The 16,200-nt window shown below is 38.4% G+C and overlaps 2 protein-coding genes across 3 annotated transcripts in view; both read left to right on the top strand.

Annotated features, from left to right (window-relative positions):
* The window catches only part of LPCAT2 (lysophosphatidylcholine acyltransferase 2), a 33,988-nt gene that overhangs the window by 14,463 nt on the left and 3,325 nt on the right, over positions 1 to 16,200 (top strand). For both annotated transcript variants that reach the window (XM_075161109.1, XM_075161110.1), the window contains 6 exons: positions 286 to 320; positions 2,702 to 2,756; positions 6,039 to 6,121; positions 6,656 to 6,781; positions 7,925 to 8,078; positions 15,589 to 15,687. In XM_075161109.1, the coding sequence (XP_075017210.1) occupies positions 286 to 320; positions 2,702 to 2,756; positions 6,039 to 6,121; positions 6,656 to 6,781; positions 7,925 to 8,078; positions 15,589 to 15,687 (552 nt within the window). The remainder of the gene's footprint in view (positions 1 to 285; positions 321 to 2,701; positions 2,757 to 6,038; positions 6,122 to 6,655; positions 6,782 to 7,924; positions 8,079 to 15,588; positions 15,688 to 16,200) is intronic.
* CAPNS2 (calpain small subunit 2) lies at positions 7,997 to 11,639 on the top strand. The gene is made up of 2 exons (XM_075161112.1): positions 7,997 to 8,078; positions 9,384 to 11,639. The coding sequence occupies exon 2, from the start codon at positions 9,410 to 9,412 to the stop codon at positions 10,370 to 10,372; it is 963 nt and encodes a 320-aa protein (XP_075017213.1). The 5' UTR covers positions 7,997 to 8,078; positions 9,384 to 9,409; the 3' UTR covers positions 10,373 to 11,639.

Below are 16,200 nucleotides of genomic sequence, written 5' to 3'. Positions count from 1 at the left end.
CCTACTGCTGTTATTTGGATCAGAATGAATGACTTAAAATATCTAAGTAACTATATAAATTTTATTCCCAATTGTTGATATTATCAAAAGTCTGCCATGCTTATTTCCAGATTTTTAAGGCAAGAAATCCTAGTTGCCTTGACACCTTTATTTATTTTCACTACAGGACTATAAAACCATCATCTGCTTTTACTAAACTTGTGCCTGTTTTATATTGTAACTTATCTGCTCTCTAACTTTCATCTGGTTTTGTCATACATTTCAGTGTTTTATTTTTTTCCTTAGGATACTGTGACCTGGACATGGCAGGGCTATTCATTGTAAGTTTCTTAATCCTACTGAAAATTACATATAGAATTTTTTCCCCCCGCTGCTAAACAGTCTGCCAAACAGATTCAGCTAAGCCAAGACACGTGTTCTTCTAGATCTGTTTTTATGAGGAGGAAATACTTGGGGATAATGCTGTCATGCAGTAGATTTCATATCTGAATGGCTAGAGAAAGGGTTTGCAAATGGGGAAGCATTATTTCCAACTCTGCCACCGTTTTGTTTAATTTTCTCCTGTTTTGCATGTTATGCTAGAGTAAAAGAAAAATTTGAAATTCTTTTTCGTTGGGGAACAATCAGTGTCATCAGAACCCATAGATGTTTACCGTTTCCTACAAACAAGAAAAAAAAATAGTTATTTTATCATCTCTATTTATTCATTCCTCCATCTTATTTGAAGAGTCATTTGATAGTAAATGGAGAAGATAGCCAAAACAACTATTAATTTTCCCCATCCTTCCCCATTCTAACATCTAGGAGTCGCCTTGAGATTTTTATTTTTGCCTGACTCAACAAAAGCAATTGTTTTGAGATCCCAGTGAAGAGGCTATATATATAGTAGAAATAATGAAAAATATTTCAATAAATCATTTAGGCAATGGATCTGTGTTTATTTCTCAACACAGGTGGCCTTCTAATATGCTAAAATATTTTATTAAAGTATTAAAAAACCTTTACAGCTGCACTGAAAGTAGTCTGGAAAATACTTTTCATCTTACAAACATTCATTAAAATGTGGATTTGCAGAATCCATATACCACATTTTCATGTGGAATATGTGGCGTGTCTAAGTACAGTAGTACTGATTTACTAAGTGACTAAAACTTTTAAGGCAACTAATTTTGAAACATGTCTGAACTAGCAGAGCAGGTCATAAGCACCTTTTAAGCTATCATTAGTTAATCCTACCACCTGCACACTTGTAGAATGGACATTATGAAAGCTGACCTAGATGAAAATGTCCATCTCGTTTAGTTTCCCAATAATTTTTTGCTATTATTATTATTGCTGTTACAGTTACCAGCATACTGAGAGTAATGAATATTGCAATTTCAGTAGCATACTCAGATTTCCCTTATGAAGGATTTATGCTGGAAGATTGAAAAGGAGCTATGTCTTCAGTTATGAGAGATGGTATAGAATAGGTGAAGAAAGAAATGAAATCAGAGGTATTCCTGTGGAAGGGAGGAGGCTGCCCATTCACTGAAAATTGAGACCTGCTCTAAGCGTGGTGGCTGGATGATGAAGGCTCAAATCAAAACCTGTGAGAAGATGAAAGGAACAGCTTGGCAAAATCATGGGAAGAGAAGGGATGGATGGGGTAGAATCTAGAGATTCTTAACAAAAATAACTGGAACCGGGAGAAGAACATCCCCCACACAAACCTGCAGATCTCAAAATGCAGAACTGTCGCACTCTTTGTAAAACTTCCTGGATATTGCAGCCAGGATGGGACAGTACCAGTCTCCTCCTTAGAAACCTCTTGACCCAGTTTCTGCTTTCACTTACTACTTCTTTCTTACTTTTGTGCCTTACTGGGAGGAAAACCTAATGTTATGTGTTAGAAAATCAAGCATTAAGAATGGATTCCTGCAGAAAGTAGAAAGGATCCCTTAGTTCTTCTCCTGCCTTTTCCTTTTCTCTTTTTTATTTTGTCCAAAACAAGAACAGAAGAAAGGCTGAAGGTTTTCTATTATAATTTATCTGATATAAAGAGCAACTGTACATTTCTGCTTAAAAATCACAGTGAAAAGAACAAGTCAGAAGTGGAAGTGATTATGCTTATCCTCTTTCGCAGTTTCTTCCTCCCTCTACCTGTTGATACTAAAATTTGTAACTTTTTCTAAAAGCACTGAAGGTCCCGAACATACTGACACTTCGTTAACACATTTGTGTAAACACTACTATAATTTTGCAAAATGGCTAGCAAATACTAACAAATCCTTGCTTCAGTTCTGCAGAAGGAAGTTACTGGTCCCATTTTGCAGATGAGAGAATAAAATATAAAGTAAAGCTACTTCTCGGAATCAAAGCTCTTAAAGCTTTAAAATCCAGTATGTATTCACCTCTTTAAAGATAAAGTAACATATATACATTTTGGTGGCCAAAGAACTGTACGGTATTGTTAATATGCATGACAACAGACAACAAGTTGCCTGCCCAGTGAGCAAGCAGCAGGTATATGCAGAAGCCCTGTAGAAAAAATGTTGAAAGCAACATTTCAGGGAACTTCACTGCAAGGTACTTAAAAATCTTACCCAGTATTGGCTGTGTTTTTGTCAGTGCTTTAAAAAGTTTCATCTACTGACATGCAAATACTTTGTTTTTAAATAAGTAAAATGTATTTTTCTTCCTCTTTCTTCCTTGCCTGCAGAAAAGAGCTGTGCGTAATGACGCTGTGTCAGCTCTTCACAAGAGTAGAAGTTGAGGTAAGAATTAGAAGTATTTTTGTACTAAGATTCAGCAACCAGGTATTTATACTTTAATATAAATGCATTATTCACATTATTAGTCACTATTAGTGAACAATAAACAAATGACTCAGAAACAAGAACAGAAACATGGTGAGTAATATTTAGATTTGTTGTCCATATCTATGTATCACTTAATCTGATGAGTTCCTAAAAGAAAGCTGTCAGAAATGCCTTTATTTTTAAAGCTTTGTAAAATCATTGCTAATTATCACCACATGCATTTTACAGATGTTAAAACTAAGAATTACAATATGTTCTGTTGAAGGTAACAACTTCTCTCTTTTTCCCACCTTCCCATTTCCCTGCTCCCTTCAAAGTATCCTTGTCTTCCTCACCATCTTCCCAGACTGAACTCTAAAAGATTTCTGCAGCTAAGAGCTTACTTAAGGACTCTAGTACTTGCACTGGGGAGAAAGCTGAGCCTTCTATAATGAACCTGTTCCCTTGATCATTAAAATCAGCTGCATAGCACAAAGACAGATGAATGACAACTGAAACAACAAACACACTTCCTAATACCAGTACACTTAGTCTAACTGCTCCCTGTCAAAGAGTCAATATTCAAAACACAGTAGTGAGGAACCACGTAACTGAGGTGCAATCAGTTCATTTAAGTGTTGTACTTCACATTCTGTACCAGACCACAAAGGATTTGTGTGGACTAAATTCATTTAGGCACCTGAGGAATGGGAACATTTCAGACAGGCTTTGCTGTTTATTTGCAAAACACGAAATTCAGCAAAGTTGTGCAAAGCTTTGTGAATACAAGCAGTGTTGCTACTACTAACAATTAGCAATATAGTTTTTGTTGTGAAACAATGAAATTCATTTTAAGGCAGCACCTTGTTACTGGATAGTACATGTAGACACATATTTATAGATGTACTAAAGAGCCAGTTCTCCTAATTATTTTGTACAGAAGGACATATCTATGTAATTTATATACGTGGGAGCAAGAAATAGTGAATATAGCCCTTCCAGCAGAAGGTTTATTTTCCCCTACTTCAGAACAGAACTCAAACTTGCCTGTTAGAAAATAAATCTCATGTTCCAAAAGATGAAACTGAAACATGAAAAGATAATGCAGCTTTCACAGCAGCATGTGTCCCCAAAGTGGAACTAATTTCTTAGCATCAATGCAAAAGTCCTTCCATTTCTAAAAAGAGAAGGGGCAGATTTGCCTGGGTAAGGAAGGAATCAGACCACTCCTGTTAGGAGTGGACATTTCTGTTGCTGTCCCATACTGTGAGCACGTAGCCTCTCCACTCCCGTCAGTCTTGCGCTGCCTCTACCTACTGTGTATGAACAGTGATGTACTCCTGTAGTCCAAGGGAGTATGTGCATGCATGTCTAGTCATATTCTAACAAACTGTGGGTATTGAAGATTAAACAGTGAACCTGGCAGTGAGTTTTAGGGCTGCAAAAGATGCAGCATTTGCCAAATTCTGTACAGAAGAAGGTCAAAAGCAGATCAGAGAACTATTTTTGCTACTGCAAGAGCTGTGAAGAATTTTTCTTACAGGACTGCAATTTGACAGGGAAGGTATACTTACTAGTCTTCACCAGATAAGCAGCTGGGTGTGTGTAAGATCATGCATGCCACCTCAGGAGGCCAAGAAACCAAATTCTTCATCTCCAGCTGTGGTTTCTGGCAAACTGGTTTTATGAATAATTGTAGGTGGGTTTTTTGAAGGGGACCGAGGTGGTATTTAACCTACCAGAAATTTAGGTTGTTGTCTGAGCAAGACCTCAGCCTCAGATGATGTAATGACTATGTGTCAAGACTATGACCCATGTTTGCACAGATAAACTTCTCAGAGTTATGACTTCATCATAACTGAGTGATGACACAGTTTTCTGTGTCTGTACAGTATGCTGCTTTGATTTAAGAGTTACTTGACTTCTGAAGGGGAGTTGTATAAGCAGGGACGTATGTCAGACTTGAACAGAGCTGGCAACTGCTTATAGAAGGAATGAAATCTCAAACCTTCATGTGAACAGCTGGACCCCTGCTGTCCTTACAGGGGAGAAAACTTTTAGCTATAAACAGAAAATTGTTATGGCTACTTGACAGATAACCAGTTCCATAAACTTACTGTTTTTAACCATAAAGAGGCAGCATTCCTTAAAAACAAACATTAAAAGGCTGTTCAGGATGGACTGCATTTATATGGGACAGTTACCGCTATCTGCGGTATCACCAGCAACTGCAATATAACTGAAGAAACATATTGACGCATAATTAGCAACTGTGTCTTCCAATGAACCATGAGCAACACCTTATACTTATTCTAGAATTGCTGTATGCTAGGATTTAAGGGCAAGATTGCAGGGTAGGGAGTAGCGGAACTGAGATAAATGATAACCATAACTGAGAGAAGGCATGGTAAACAGAGCTGCAAGCAAACACTGTAGACTGAAGTAGAAAGAACAAAATGCTCTTACACACACACTACTCTGCAAACAAACAGATGCTGATTCATGCCATGTTACATAATAATTCATCTATAGTACATTTTTAGTGTAATGCTACTTCAACTTCTTACGTATTGAATAAATCCTCAAAAGTAAATGTGTTGCAATTTAGATATCTGGGGTGTTTTCCAGGTTTGGGAGGAGAGGGGGTTGCTTTGTTGGGGTTTTTACTCTCTGCTTGGAGTTCCAAAATTTTACTCTATTTGTATCTGGTTAGTGCTCTACTTACAATTCAGAACTAAGATTCCTTAACATTTTTATCATGGAGGAAAAACTTACAGGAAACTTGTCAGTCACATGCTGACAGATACAATTAACAGGTATGAGGTGGGACTGCAGTGCGTATTGAGAAACATTGTAAATCTTACATACACTATTCCAGTATATAACATCACTTATAAACGATCTTTGAAAAGGAGTGTACAGTGTTTCAGACTCACATTCTTACTAATGTAGCATTTAATTTTCTAACTAAGTATGCATTTATCATACGTTCCTCCTTTGGGGGTTTGATTTTTCATATTAAAGCAGCTTCTACCAATCGTTAAGAGGCAGATTTGGACCAAATTTTATTTGTGTGGCTAGGGCAGAAGAGCCCGAGTGGTTTCTAAGGCAGTTGAGACCTCTAGTGTCCAGTTCCTTCATTGCATGGCTGATTCTTTTTCTCCTGTTTTTTCTCTATTCTAAACAATAACAAGAAATCGTCCGTGTTGCTAATAAAGTGGTGACTATTGAATTGATTGCATAACTCATCCCTTTCAGTTTCTGCCTGTTCATGTTCCTACTGAGGAAGAAAAGAATGATCCCATTCTTTTTGCCAACAGAGTCCGGCAAACCATGGCAACGTATGTAATCAGTCATGAATAAAATCTTTTAAGAACTTTTCTTTTACATCCAGCAACTCCATATATATCCTAGCCATAAAGTACAATTTAGTCAAGTCCCAGGTGCTATATATAGGAATTGCTCTAGATTTTCACTAAGAGGTGTCAAATTCCTATACTACAACACCCTGATTGTTTTTACATGGAGCATAAAGAAGGTTGTCTTACGTTGGAACATGTATGTTCAATTCATGGAAAGCTGGAATAAATGGCTCCCTTATTTGCTTGGCAAGAGTAAGTGGGTGGTTTGTTCTCCAAGGTTACTGGGCTGCATTTACAAGACTGTACGCTGCCATAATGTAGTTTCACAGTATGGTTTCAGTTTCACAAAACGGTATGTTTTGCTTTATCCTACTTGCAGCAGTGCAAGAATGAATTATCATTTGTTTTGTATATTAGCATTAAAGCCAAACTGAGACAGAGAAGGGAAACAGTCATCTATAAGTAATTTTAATATAAGAAATTGATTTTTCTTTTTCCTTAATTTTGTTTCAGTGCTTTGAAAGTGCCAGTCACTGATCACACTTTTGAAGACTGCAGACTGATGATTTCAGCAGGACGGCTTACTTTACCCATGGAAGCTGGGCTGGTGGAGTTCACCAAAATTAGCAAGAAACTCAAGTAAGGGAAGTTTAGCTGTTGGTAGCATAATTACTGCAGTGCTGCAGGTGTTGATGGCCATCTATAAAAGGATAAATTACCTGACAACTGACTTGGCCATGTGTAATAGAGTGTATTTATGTATACAACTTACATACATAAACTATATGGAAATCAGAGATTAGGAAAATCCCGGTAAGAACTAATCCCAAGTAATTTTTGTGGTCAGTGTTACGAAAGGAAAAATGCATTTTTCGAATCTTTTATGGATTTATCTCACCAAAAGGTGAGGAAGGTAAAGCAGTACCTATTTTAGGCACTTGATGGTAATCTTGGTGCCCAATTTAAACTGCTTTTGTGGAGATGCACAGGCAGTGTGTAGTAGGAAGTAAAAAACCTTCTTTCCAGCCTGAAACTTCAGCCAGTGGCTTACTGTTCTTAGTTGTACTGTGCAGCCATGTTTTCCTAGTGGTGTCAACTTTTTCTGTCTGGATACAGTGCAATTTGACGACAGAATCACTTAGTCATACAGTAACTCCATCAAATAATCTGGCATGGCTGTGGTCAAATCTGAAGTATGTGCGCAGTGAATCTTGACTTATTACGTATTTGCTATATATCCATTTATAGAACTCTGTCTGGAACAATCTTCAATAGTTACATAGCAATCCTAATTATACTTACTGAGATGCAGTGGTGTATTTCTGCAGAGAGATCAGATACTTCTCAGGCTGTAGCGATACTACTGTTTGGGTAGAGAGTTAGCTAAAAGAGCTGAGGTCTATTCCCTTCTGTTAAGGAAATATTCACCCTAGAGTATGATGCACCAAAATAATGCCTCACCTAAATTTATGGTAATTAAAAGCTCTCTGCTAGACTACCCTAGTAACTTGATAGATGATAGGTTTGGGAAGTTACTCTAAGGAAGTCTGATATACCCAAGCATAGAACTGCCAGGTTTTAATATTAATAACCGGGGGGAACAGTCCCTAATTGCTGATTTCATACAAAATATCAGGTTGGGAGTACAGCATTTCTCATGCTGTAGACACGTGCTCCATTTGGCTATTTTTTGTCTTTGAACACTGTAATAACTCCTACTGAAATTCCATCTGTCCAAGATCTGCTGTATAGAAATATCTCCTCTCCCTCGTGTTTGCATAGCCTAAAATGGAATCATGTCAGAGAGCAGTTGGATACCTTTGCTGCTATTGCAAGTGCTTCCAAAGGGGGAAGAATCGGAATTGAGGAGTTTGCGGAGTACTTGAAGCTGCCTATTTCAGATGTCCTCAGAGAGCTGTTTCTACTCTTCGACAGGGTGAGTAGTCGGCTAACTGACTCGTTGACAATGTTTTGTTAAAAATCACATCCCAAAAGGATATTTAATTCATTATGTCCAGCTTAATAAATGCTTCTTAGTTAGCAATTCCTGTAGGCAAGATAGGTGACTCTTACAGTTTCCTTCTTAAGTTTCGATGGAAAAAGTTTGGTCAGCTTGTAGCTTGTGAGATGACAGCCATCTCCTGGACCAAGTTGCTGCATCACCATCAGATGATAATCTTCATGCTGGTAATGGCTGAATATTTCCTTTTGCCTACCCCAGGTTTTAAGCTTATATACACTCTGACAGCTTAATTAACTGATGTAGTTGTAAGTAGATAATTTAAAGCAGATTGAAGCTGACTAGAGTGTATGTTCCTGCTGTGTTTGTGAAGGGTGCTATTAGACATTATAAGGACTCCTCTTGCCTATCTCCAGCCATAAAGGAGGCTATGTGTTAATCTGATCATTTAGGCTTTCCTCCATAGCAGTAGTTCTCTCTCCCATTTTCTACTTTTCTCTGAAGATGAGAAAAATTGCTCTGTGCATGCGGCCCTCTGACTGTATCAGAAGCATGAGTGACTAGAATGTAGCATAGAATTCATCTTACTTCTACGCATCCAATACGTGCTACAGTGCAAGCAGCATGTTGTACTGCAAGTGCTTATGAACTCGAGTTTTTCTTATCGTAGGAGTTCTACCAACTCAGCATCACTCTTCCTGATCAAGTTAGCTTTAGCAGTACGCCTGTGCTTGGGAGGTCATTGCATTGTGTATGCCGATTAAAACTGTTTCAGGATTTTTCCAGATAAAAAGGTTTTACAGGCTCTAAAATACAGAATAGTCAAATATATTTACTTAATTGCTGAATGCATTGAAGCTCTAAGCAGTACTCATCCTTTCTTCATTCTTACCTCCCCATCTTGGACCATTGGCTCCTATGAACATGTAGTCAGAGTCCTGAAGCACAGTACCTACAATAGAAATATGGTGTGACAACCAAAATAATTAACGGCAATCAAGATTCCTTTCTTTTTCCCTATCTGGCACAACAGCATCAGTGACTAGAATTAGCAAAGTAACGCTCAATTCACTAAAAAGTTGAAGGCATAAAAGATTGCAAGAACAGATGACTCTAGTAAGCTTTTGCTGCATTCATCTTTAAGGAGATCGGCTTAACTGATGAACAGTCACACTAATGTGGCAGGGCTCTTTTTAAATTGCTTCAATTATGAGCACAGGTATTTTGAGACCTCTGCTCTGTGGCTTTCAGCCTCATCGTTTTGTTTTTTTTTCTAAAAAGATTCCTCAAATCACATAAAGCTAACTATGCAGAGAAGAAAAAAAGAAATAGAGGCATATCAACAATTGACAGAACCTACTGAGACGGGAGATAACTGGCAGCTGGAGACATGCACAGACATGGTGAAGTCTAAGCACGCAGATAAGCTGCGTTTTGCCCACGCCCAGCTCAGACACAATACGGCTTTGGAGAGTTACAGAAGCACTGAATCTCTGAGTAACTCCCTTCAAAAAATCTTCGCGATGTTCCTTGCTAAAGCTTTGCTGAGTGGAGGAAGTGGTAGTGGTCGTGGAGGGAGCCTTGCGCGTGGCCTTGGAGGTCTCTTAACAGGAGGTGGACATGGAGGGAATCTTGGAGGACTTGTTGGAGGTCTGGTCCATCTTATAAGTGAAGCAGCAGCTCAGTATAATCCAGAGCCACCTCCACCTCCTCACAATCATTTTACGAATGTGGAAGCTTATGAGAGTGAGGAGATCAGACAGTTTCGTCGCCTTTTTGCCCAGCTGGCTGGAGATGATATGGAAGTGTGTGCCACAGAGCTAAGGGACATCCTGAACAAAGTCGTTTCCAGACATCAAGATTTGAAGACAGATGGCTTCAGCTTAGACACATGCCGTAGCATGGTAGCTGTCATGGACAGTGATACAAATGGCAAACTGGGCTTTGAAGAGTTTAAGTATCTGTGGAACAACATCAAGAAATGGCAATGCGTATACAAGCAGTATGATACCGATCAGTCAGGCACTGTTGGGAGAGCTCAGCTGCCAGGTGCCTTGAAGGCTGCAGGGTTCCACCTGAACGAACAACTCTGCCAAGTAATCGTGCGCAGGTATGCTGACGAGGACGGTAGCATGGATTTCAACAACTTTATTAGCTGCTTGGTACGACTGGACAGCATGTTCCGGGCCTTCAAGTCCCTGGACCGAGATGGAGATGGACAGATCAAAATGACCATTGAAGACTGGCTGCAGCTGACCATGTATTCGTGAAGGCATAACAGAGAAGAATAAGCTTCGTCTGGAAGATATACATGGAAGCGTATAAACCTGTACTATAGAACTGTAGTCTTTTCTTTGTTCTAAGGCAGATGTAGCTAGTGGTAGGTAACTCAGCTTAAAGTGTTGTGCATGCATTAGTCTGCTTTTCTGAAGGGTTTGTGTAAGTTGTCAGTTGGACAGCTGCATAAGTCTGTCTCAGAAAACTATCTCTAGACTCTGAAGTGAAGGAATATCTTGAAGGATCAAAGGTTAGTTATTCCTTCATGTAAAGCGGCTTGTATGTGAGTATAACTATTATATAAAAAGCTCCTAAGTTTGGTGTTGCTTTGTGAAGTTACTGTTCCGATTTGTTGGCGTTCACTAAGCTGGAATAAAGCTCTGCTTGCCTGAAGGCAATCACTAGTAAAGAGAATTGTGCAGTTATTTCTAACAAGGGGAAAAACATGAGAGTTGCAATAATTATAATGATCAATGGATTTACATAATCATATTTAATTTCCTTCCTACTTCTTTTTTTTTCACACTTGTCTGCTGAAGCGAAACCTGAGTGGTATTGTCAGTTCTACCTGCTGGCCAGGACAAAATTGAAGACTTATATAAGGCTACTTTTACAACCTTTTTCTCTTTCCTACAATTCTATTAACTAGTATTTTCTCTCTTTCCCTGAAGCCTTATTTTAGTTATCATGAAAACAACTTAAAATACTACATTTATATTTAGAGAAGCTTGCTGTAATAGTGCAGTCACATAGCACACAGACAGCCAAAATCAACTTCTGGCTATCCGAGTTAAATTTTATCAGGGTGCAGCGTCCCACTCAAGCTAGTTATGCATTTCTGTCCAAGATGTCAATTTTTGAGTAAAAGAAAAAGGAATAATGTAAACTGTCAAAGGTGCATTTCTTTGAATTAAGGATTACATAGTTGAAAACAGCCCTTGCACTGCAATGTAACAAGGCAGATTTCTCAGCAGGGCTCTGCTGCTTTAAAAGAAAATTGTCTAGGGTGTGTACTAGCTGACTGGAATGTGAAAGGGTGAGTGGAGTAACGCAGCCTGCACACTACAGCAGTCTCCAGATGTAAGAGTCCACATACCCCTGCCCCTCCCCAGGGAGACATCAGTGACTAATTGAGAAATACCACACAAATACCTGCAGGGCATCTGAATACTAATGGGGTACTGTGGTTTGGTTTTAAATTTCCATAGCTTTGATTTCTAAATCTTGCAGTTACACTTGGCAAATAGTATTTTCCAAACTGATGAAATCTCCTCCCTGGTATACTTGCAGAAGCCTTTTACTTGTAACTTAGGAAAAAGTAATTTACAACTTTTGCCCAGACTTTTTTGCTCCTGCATTTTGTTTAATACCAAACTGGGTGACAGAAACAGTAAAAATATTCGTATTGGCCCAAATTGTGATGAAAGAGGTCAATTCCTTCCTAATGGCATTCACCCCCCTCACAGTTATTCAATAGAAAAGCACAAAGTTACCCACAGGGGCATTTGGGCTCTTGAGTAATAGAAAACTGAGCACGAGGGAAAGCGTGATACCTTTAGATGAGCACCATCTTACAGGTTTGTTTCAGAATTTCCCTTTCTGACTAGTTAGAACTTGCATGTAGCAACAGGCAGTGGAAATTTTGGAGTTACAGCAATAGCCTCTTAGATGATGAGCCTGGATATGAACACAAGAGGTGCATCTGCAGTTCCTCCTCAAATGGTCCAGTTGTAGCTTCTCTGTGGTAGCCCTGTAAGTGACTCAGGGTTTACTATTCAAAACAGGAATGACTAGCGCACATTTACACACACACACAAAAACCTGATTTTTCCTGTTGCTTTACATAGTGAGAAAAAAATTTGGGGACAGTAGTACTTTAAATTTTATTGACTGCATCTGTCTTGCAGAGAGCTTTGCCAACTGCATAAAGCTAACTGATTATCTAGCCCCTAATCTCTTCGTGCAGCTCTAAATGGAGAGTGTTCATGACAATGCCAACTTTCTTGTTTCCCAAAGTTTACTGTATTATATAAAAAAAACAACAACAAAACCCTAGTTACCATAGCATGCTATAGTGAAAATAGTGGCAGGAAACTAGTTACCTTAAAGAAAACTAGGACTGTTGTGGTTACGCTATGTTTTGGTTATTTTGTGTAATATAATTACAAGTATATAAATATTGATGTTCTACTTTGCTATTTAGAGAATTGGAGCTCAGCTTACATGTTGCTTCCTGTCCTGGTTTCGGCTGGGATAGAGTTAATTTTCTTCCTAGTAGCTGGTATAGTGCTGTGTTTTGGATTTAGTATGAGAATAACGTTGATAACACACTGATGTTTTAGTTGTTGCTGAGTAGTGTTTACATAGTCAAGGACTTTTCAACTTCCCATGGTCTGCCAGGTGCACAAGAAGCTGGGAGGGAGCACGGCCAGGACAGCTGACCCAACTGGCCAACAGGGTATTCCATACCATATGACGTCATGCTCAGTATATAATCTGGGGAGTTGGCTGGGGAGGGGTGATCGCTTCTTGGGGATTGGCTGGGCATCAGTCAATGGGTGGTAAGCAATTGCATTGTGCATCACTCCTTTTGTATTTTTTTTTCCTTCCTTCCTCTCTTCCCTTTCTGTTCTATTAAACTGTCTTTATCTCAATCCACAAATTTTACTTTTTTCCAATTCTCTCCCCCATCCCACTGTGGGGGGGAGTGAGCAAGCGCCTGTGTGGTGTTCGGCTGCCTGCCGGGTTAAACCACAACACTTCCTTAAAATATTCTTGGATTCATAGGCTGCAAACACAGCTAGATATGCATAGAAAGACTACTGCAAGTGCTTCTTTGCAGTGGTGCTACATGAGCACTGAAAGTTTCCCTGCATTTTCAGTTAACTCCCATCTCCTTTTCCAAGTAACAACCCTATAATTTCTCCTTAACCAAAATGCCAGAGCATTTGGAAATTAGCCAGCATCATAGGGTTTAGTAGAGCTAGTCACAACATGATCTTGCAAGTATAGTAAGATTATTTCCTACTCAGATGGCTGGAGTTTTGTGTATCAGATTGCATTCAGTTTTGATTACTGGGTTTTAGCACCTTAATGAAAGTAATACGACCCTTATTAGCTCTTGTCATTTTTCCATGTGCAGTCAAAGCTGTGTTAACTGATTTCAGAAGTTGTTTTTTAATGAGACTATTTTATTTAAAGTTTATTTCCCAATTCTTTTCCTGTGATACTTATTCTTAACTTTAAAAATAAATGTTAAAAAATATTCTAATAGCATCAAACAATCCTGTGCTAAGAATACAGTCTATAAAACTGTCCAAAAATAATATTCCATGGAACTTTGAATAATTATTATCTACACTCTTGCTTCAGTTGTTTTAAAAGTTTAGGTTTATAATGATACGTTTTAAAGTTAGATCTGTTATTGTTATGAGAACTATGATGTAGCCAAAATATTAAAAGTCAAACTCTGCATCACGAGAGCACAGATTTGTAAATAAAGTAGCATTTATGAGAGAACATTGTCCTTTTCTAATGATTAAAAACTGTTAAAAGTTATATCCCTTAGACACACACAAAAGTAACTTAAAGACTATTCATATTTTTGCTAAAAAGTTTCCTTAAAATTCACAGGCCTTTAAAGTACCAGATGTTGAAAGGTTGCACGTCTTCAGAAAAGATTGGTTAGACCATCAATATAAAGAAAGTAACAGTTGTCCATGCAGAACAGTCCTTAATTGGTTTTGAAGGCTACGTAAAGTTGCATCTTAGCAGGTTTAAATCCTGTCAAATATATAGCTTGATAAAGAAAAGTTAGTACTGAATCCATTATTATACACATTTTGTTAATCAAGGACTATCTTAGACCTAAATTCAGTAACAGAAATCACTGTTTCATAGAACCCAAGATTTTCTAAGCGCTCTACAGAGCAGCCGTAGCATTTCTCCACTGGCAAGCTCCATATTCCACTCTTCAGCAGCAGAAAGACAGGAGCAGAAAGGTTAAGGTTGGTATGCTCAAGTGGGCATTAGAAGTTGGTAGGAGAGCCAGAAATAGAATCTCGATCTGGCTGTTCACTACAGATTTACCCAGGAGACCACCTCTCTCTCTCGCTTGGCTGAAAAAGTTTTGTGCTGTCCTCAGACTTAGGGAGTCCACTTTTTAAAAAATCTTTTTCTTCTTGAAATGTACAATACATTATCCACAAAAGGAACTCTGCTGTACACTTCTGTTTGCTTTTAAAATGTTTTTGATGAATGCCCTTATTGTGAATGTTCCAAACTATGAGCTACTAGTCATCTCTACTACGCTTTCATTAACTACTCTACTTCACCTAACATTACATATAGCTTCTTCCCCAGACTGGATGTTTCCCAAAACCCTCAAGAAACTTTCAGTGTGGTCACAGGAACGCTACTGACTTAAGCATATATTTCAATGCGCTTCTGCCATTTCCCTATCTGCAAATATAATGCAGCTTACGTAGAATTCATCACGAATCCCATCAAAGCAAGCTTCAAATGTTTTGTGATGTAGCTTTGTAGTTACCACATTGAAATGTTCGTTTAGATCAAAACTGGAATTATCAGAGAGGCTGTTACAATGAATCCATTGCACTTTGGGCTTAAAAGGTAGGACAGTGTATTGGCTTCAAAATACCATGTAGGGCAATGCAGTTGCTTCAAAGAAAGGCTTAAGATAGACCATGTAGATTTACTGCATCAGGCTGTACTTTTACTGGCATACATTTTATTGCTGAAGGTTCTTGGGAGAAATTAACTCAAGGCAACAGCCTCACGGTTGGCCTGTTTATTCTAGGATGTTGCATTGGTCTCTGAACTTTAGCAAGTGCCAGTGCTACATGAACTGTTCCAGTTACCTTAAACACATGTATTCCAGTTCTTGCTAGGGTTTCTCGGAGGTCATATACTAAAGAAAAACTTGTAAGTTGTTTTAAATCTTTTTTGTTTGGGTGTTTATAAGATGGAAATTGATACCCAATTTCTAGCTATTGAAAATATGCATATTGCTACTTCAGCCCTAGTATTACATATATTTAGCGAGCTGTTAGTACTTTTCCCAGGAAGAACAAATACCTCTACTGTTGTAAACTGTCGTAGTGCATGTTGTATAGTTGATTTATACAACAGCTTTTAAAGTGATTTGCTATATTAACTGTAACTACTGCCATACGTATTTTGGTTACAGAATGGAGATGGCACCATCGACTTCAGAGAATATGTAATTGGTTTGTCTATTCTTTGTAACCCAGCCAACACAGAAGAGACTATTCGGATGGCATTTAAGGTAAGTTCAATTTAGTGTAAATCTACAAACCTGACAAATCAAGACTGACTGTAAATCTGTTAGCTTTCAAATCATAAGTTTATAGCTTCAATCTGTTATGCAAATGTGAGCAATACTCTTAAACCAATTGACATTTAGAGTCTGAAGGGGAGGGAGAGAACTGCAGGCATCAGCTTCATAGAAAAGGGTTTCAAAAGCCATGTGAAGGCAGTAATGAATATGTAACTTGGCAGGCTAACTCCAAAAATGATTCAGCAGCACTTGCAGTTTCTTCGCCTGAGGTTTTTTCTGCTGTGATTCTTCAATGTCACAAATAGACAATAGATGGAGCAATATCCTCTTGTGGGTCAAGCGCTCAGTAGAGTCACTGTTGTTAACAAAGAGGAGGGGGGAAAAAAATCAAGAAGGGCTATTCAGGACTGGCACATCCAAAATTGGTCTGCATTGGTTTGTACTATAGTGTCCTGATAGTACAACTAGTCAAGGAGCAGTAGCTCCTTTCAGATCTCAGGT

Source organism: Calonectris borealis, chromosome 12 (genome assembly GCF_964195595.1).
Source record: "Calonectris borealis chromosome 12, bCalBor7.hap1.2, whole genome shotgun sequence".
Classification (NCBI taxonomy): domain Eukaryota; kingdom Metazoa; phylum Chordata; class Aves; order Procellariiformes; family Procellariidae; genus Calonectris; species Calonectris borealis.
Note: the sequence above shows the minus strand (reverse complement) of the source record. Positions and strands in the feature narration are given on the sequence as shown.

Excerpts from the sequence above, each read along its gene's own strand:
- CAPNS2 (XM_075161112.1), top strand. The coding sequence starts at position 9,410 with ATGCAGAGAAGAAAAAAAGAAATAGAGGCATATCAACAATTGACAGAA.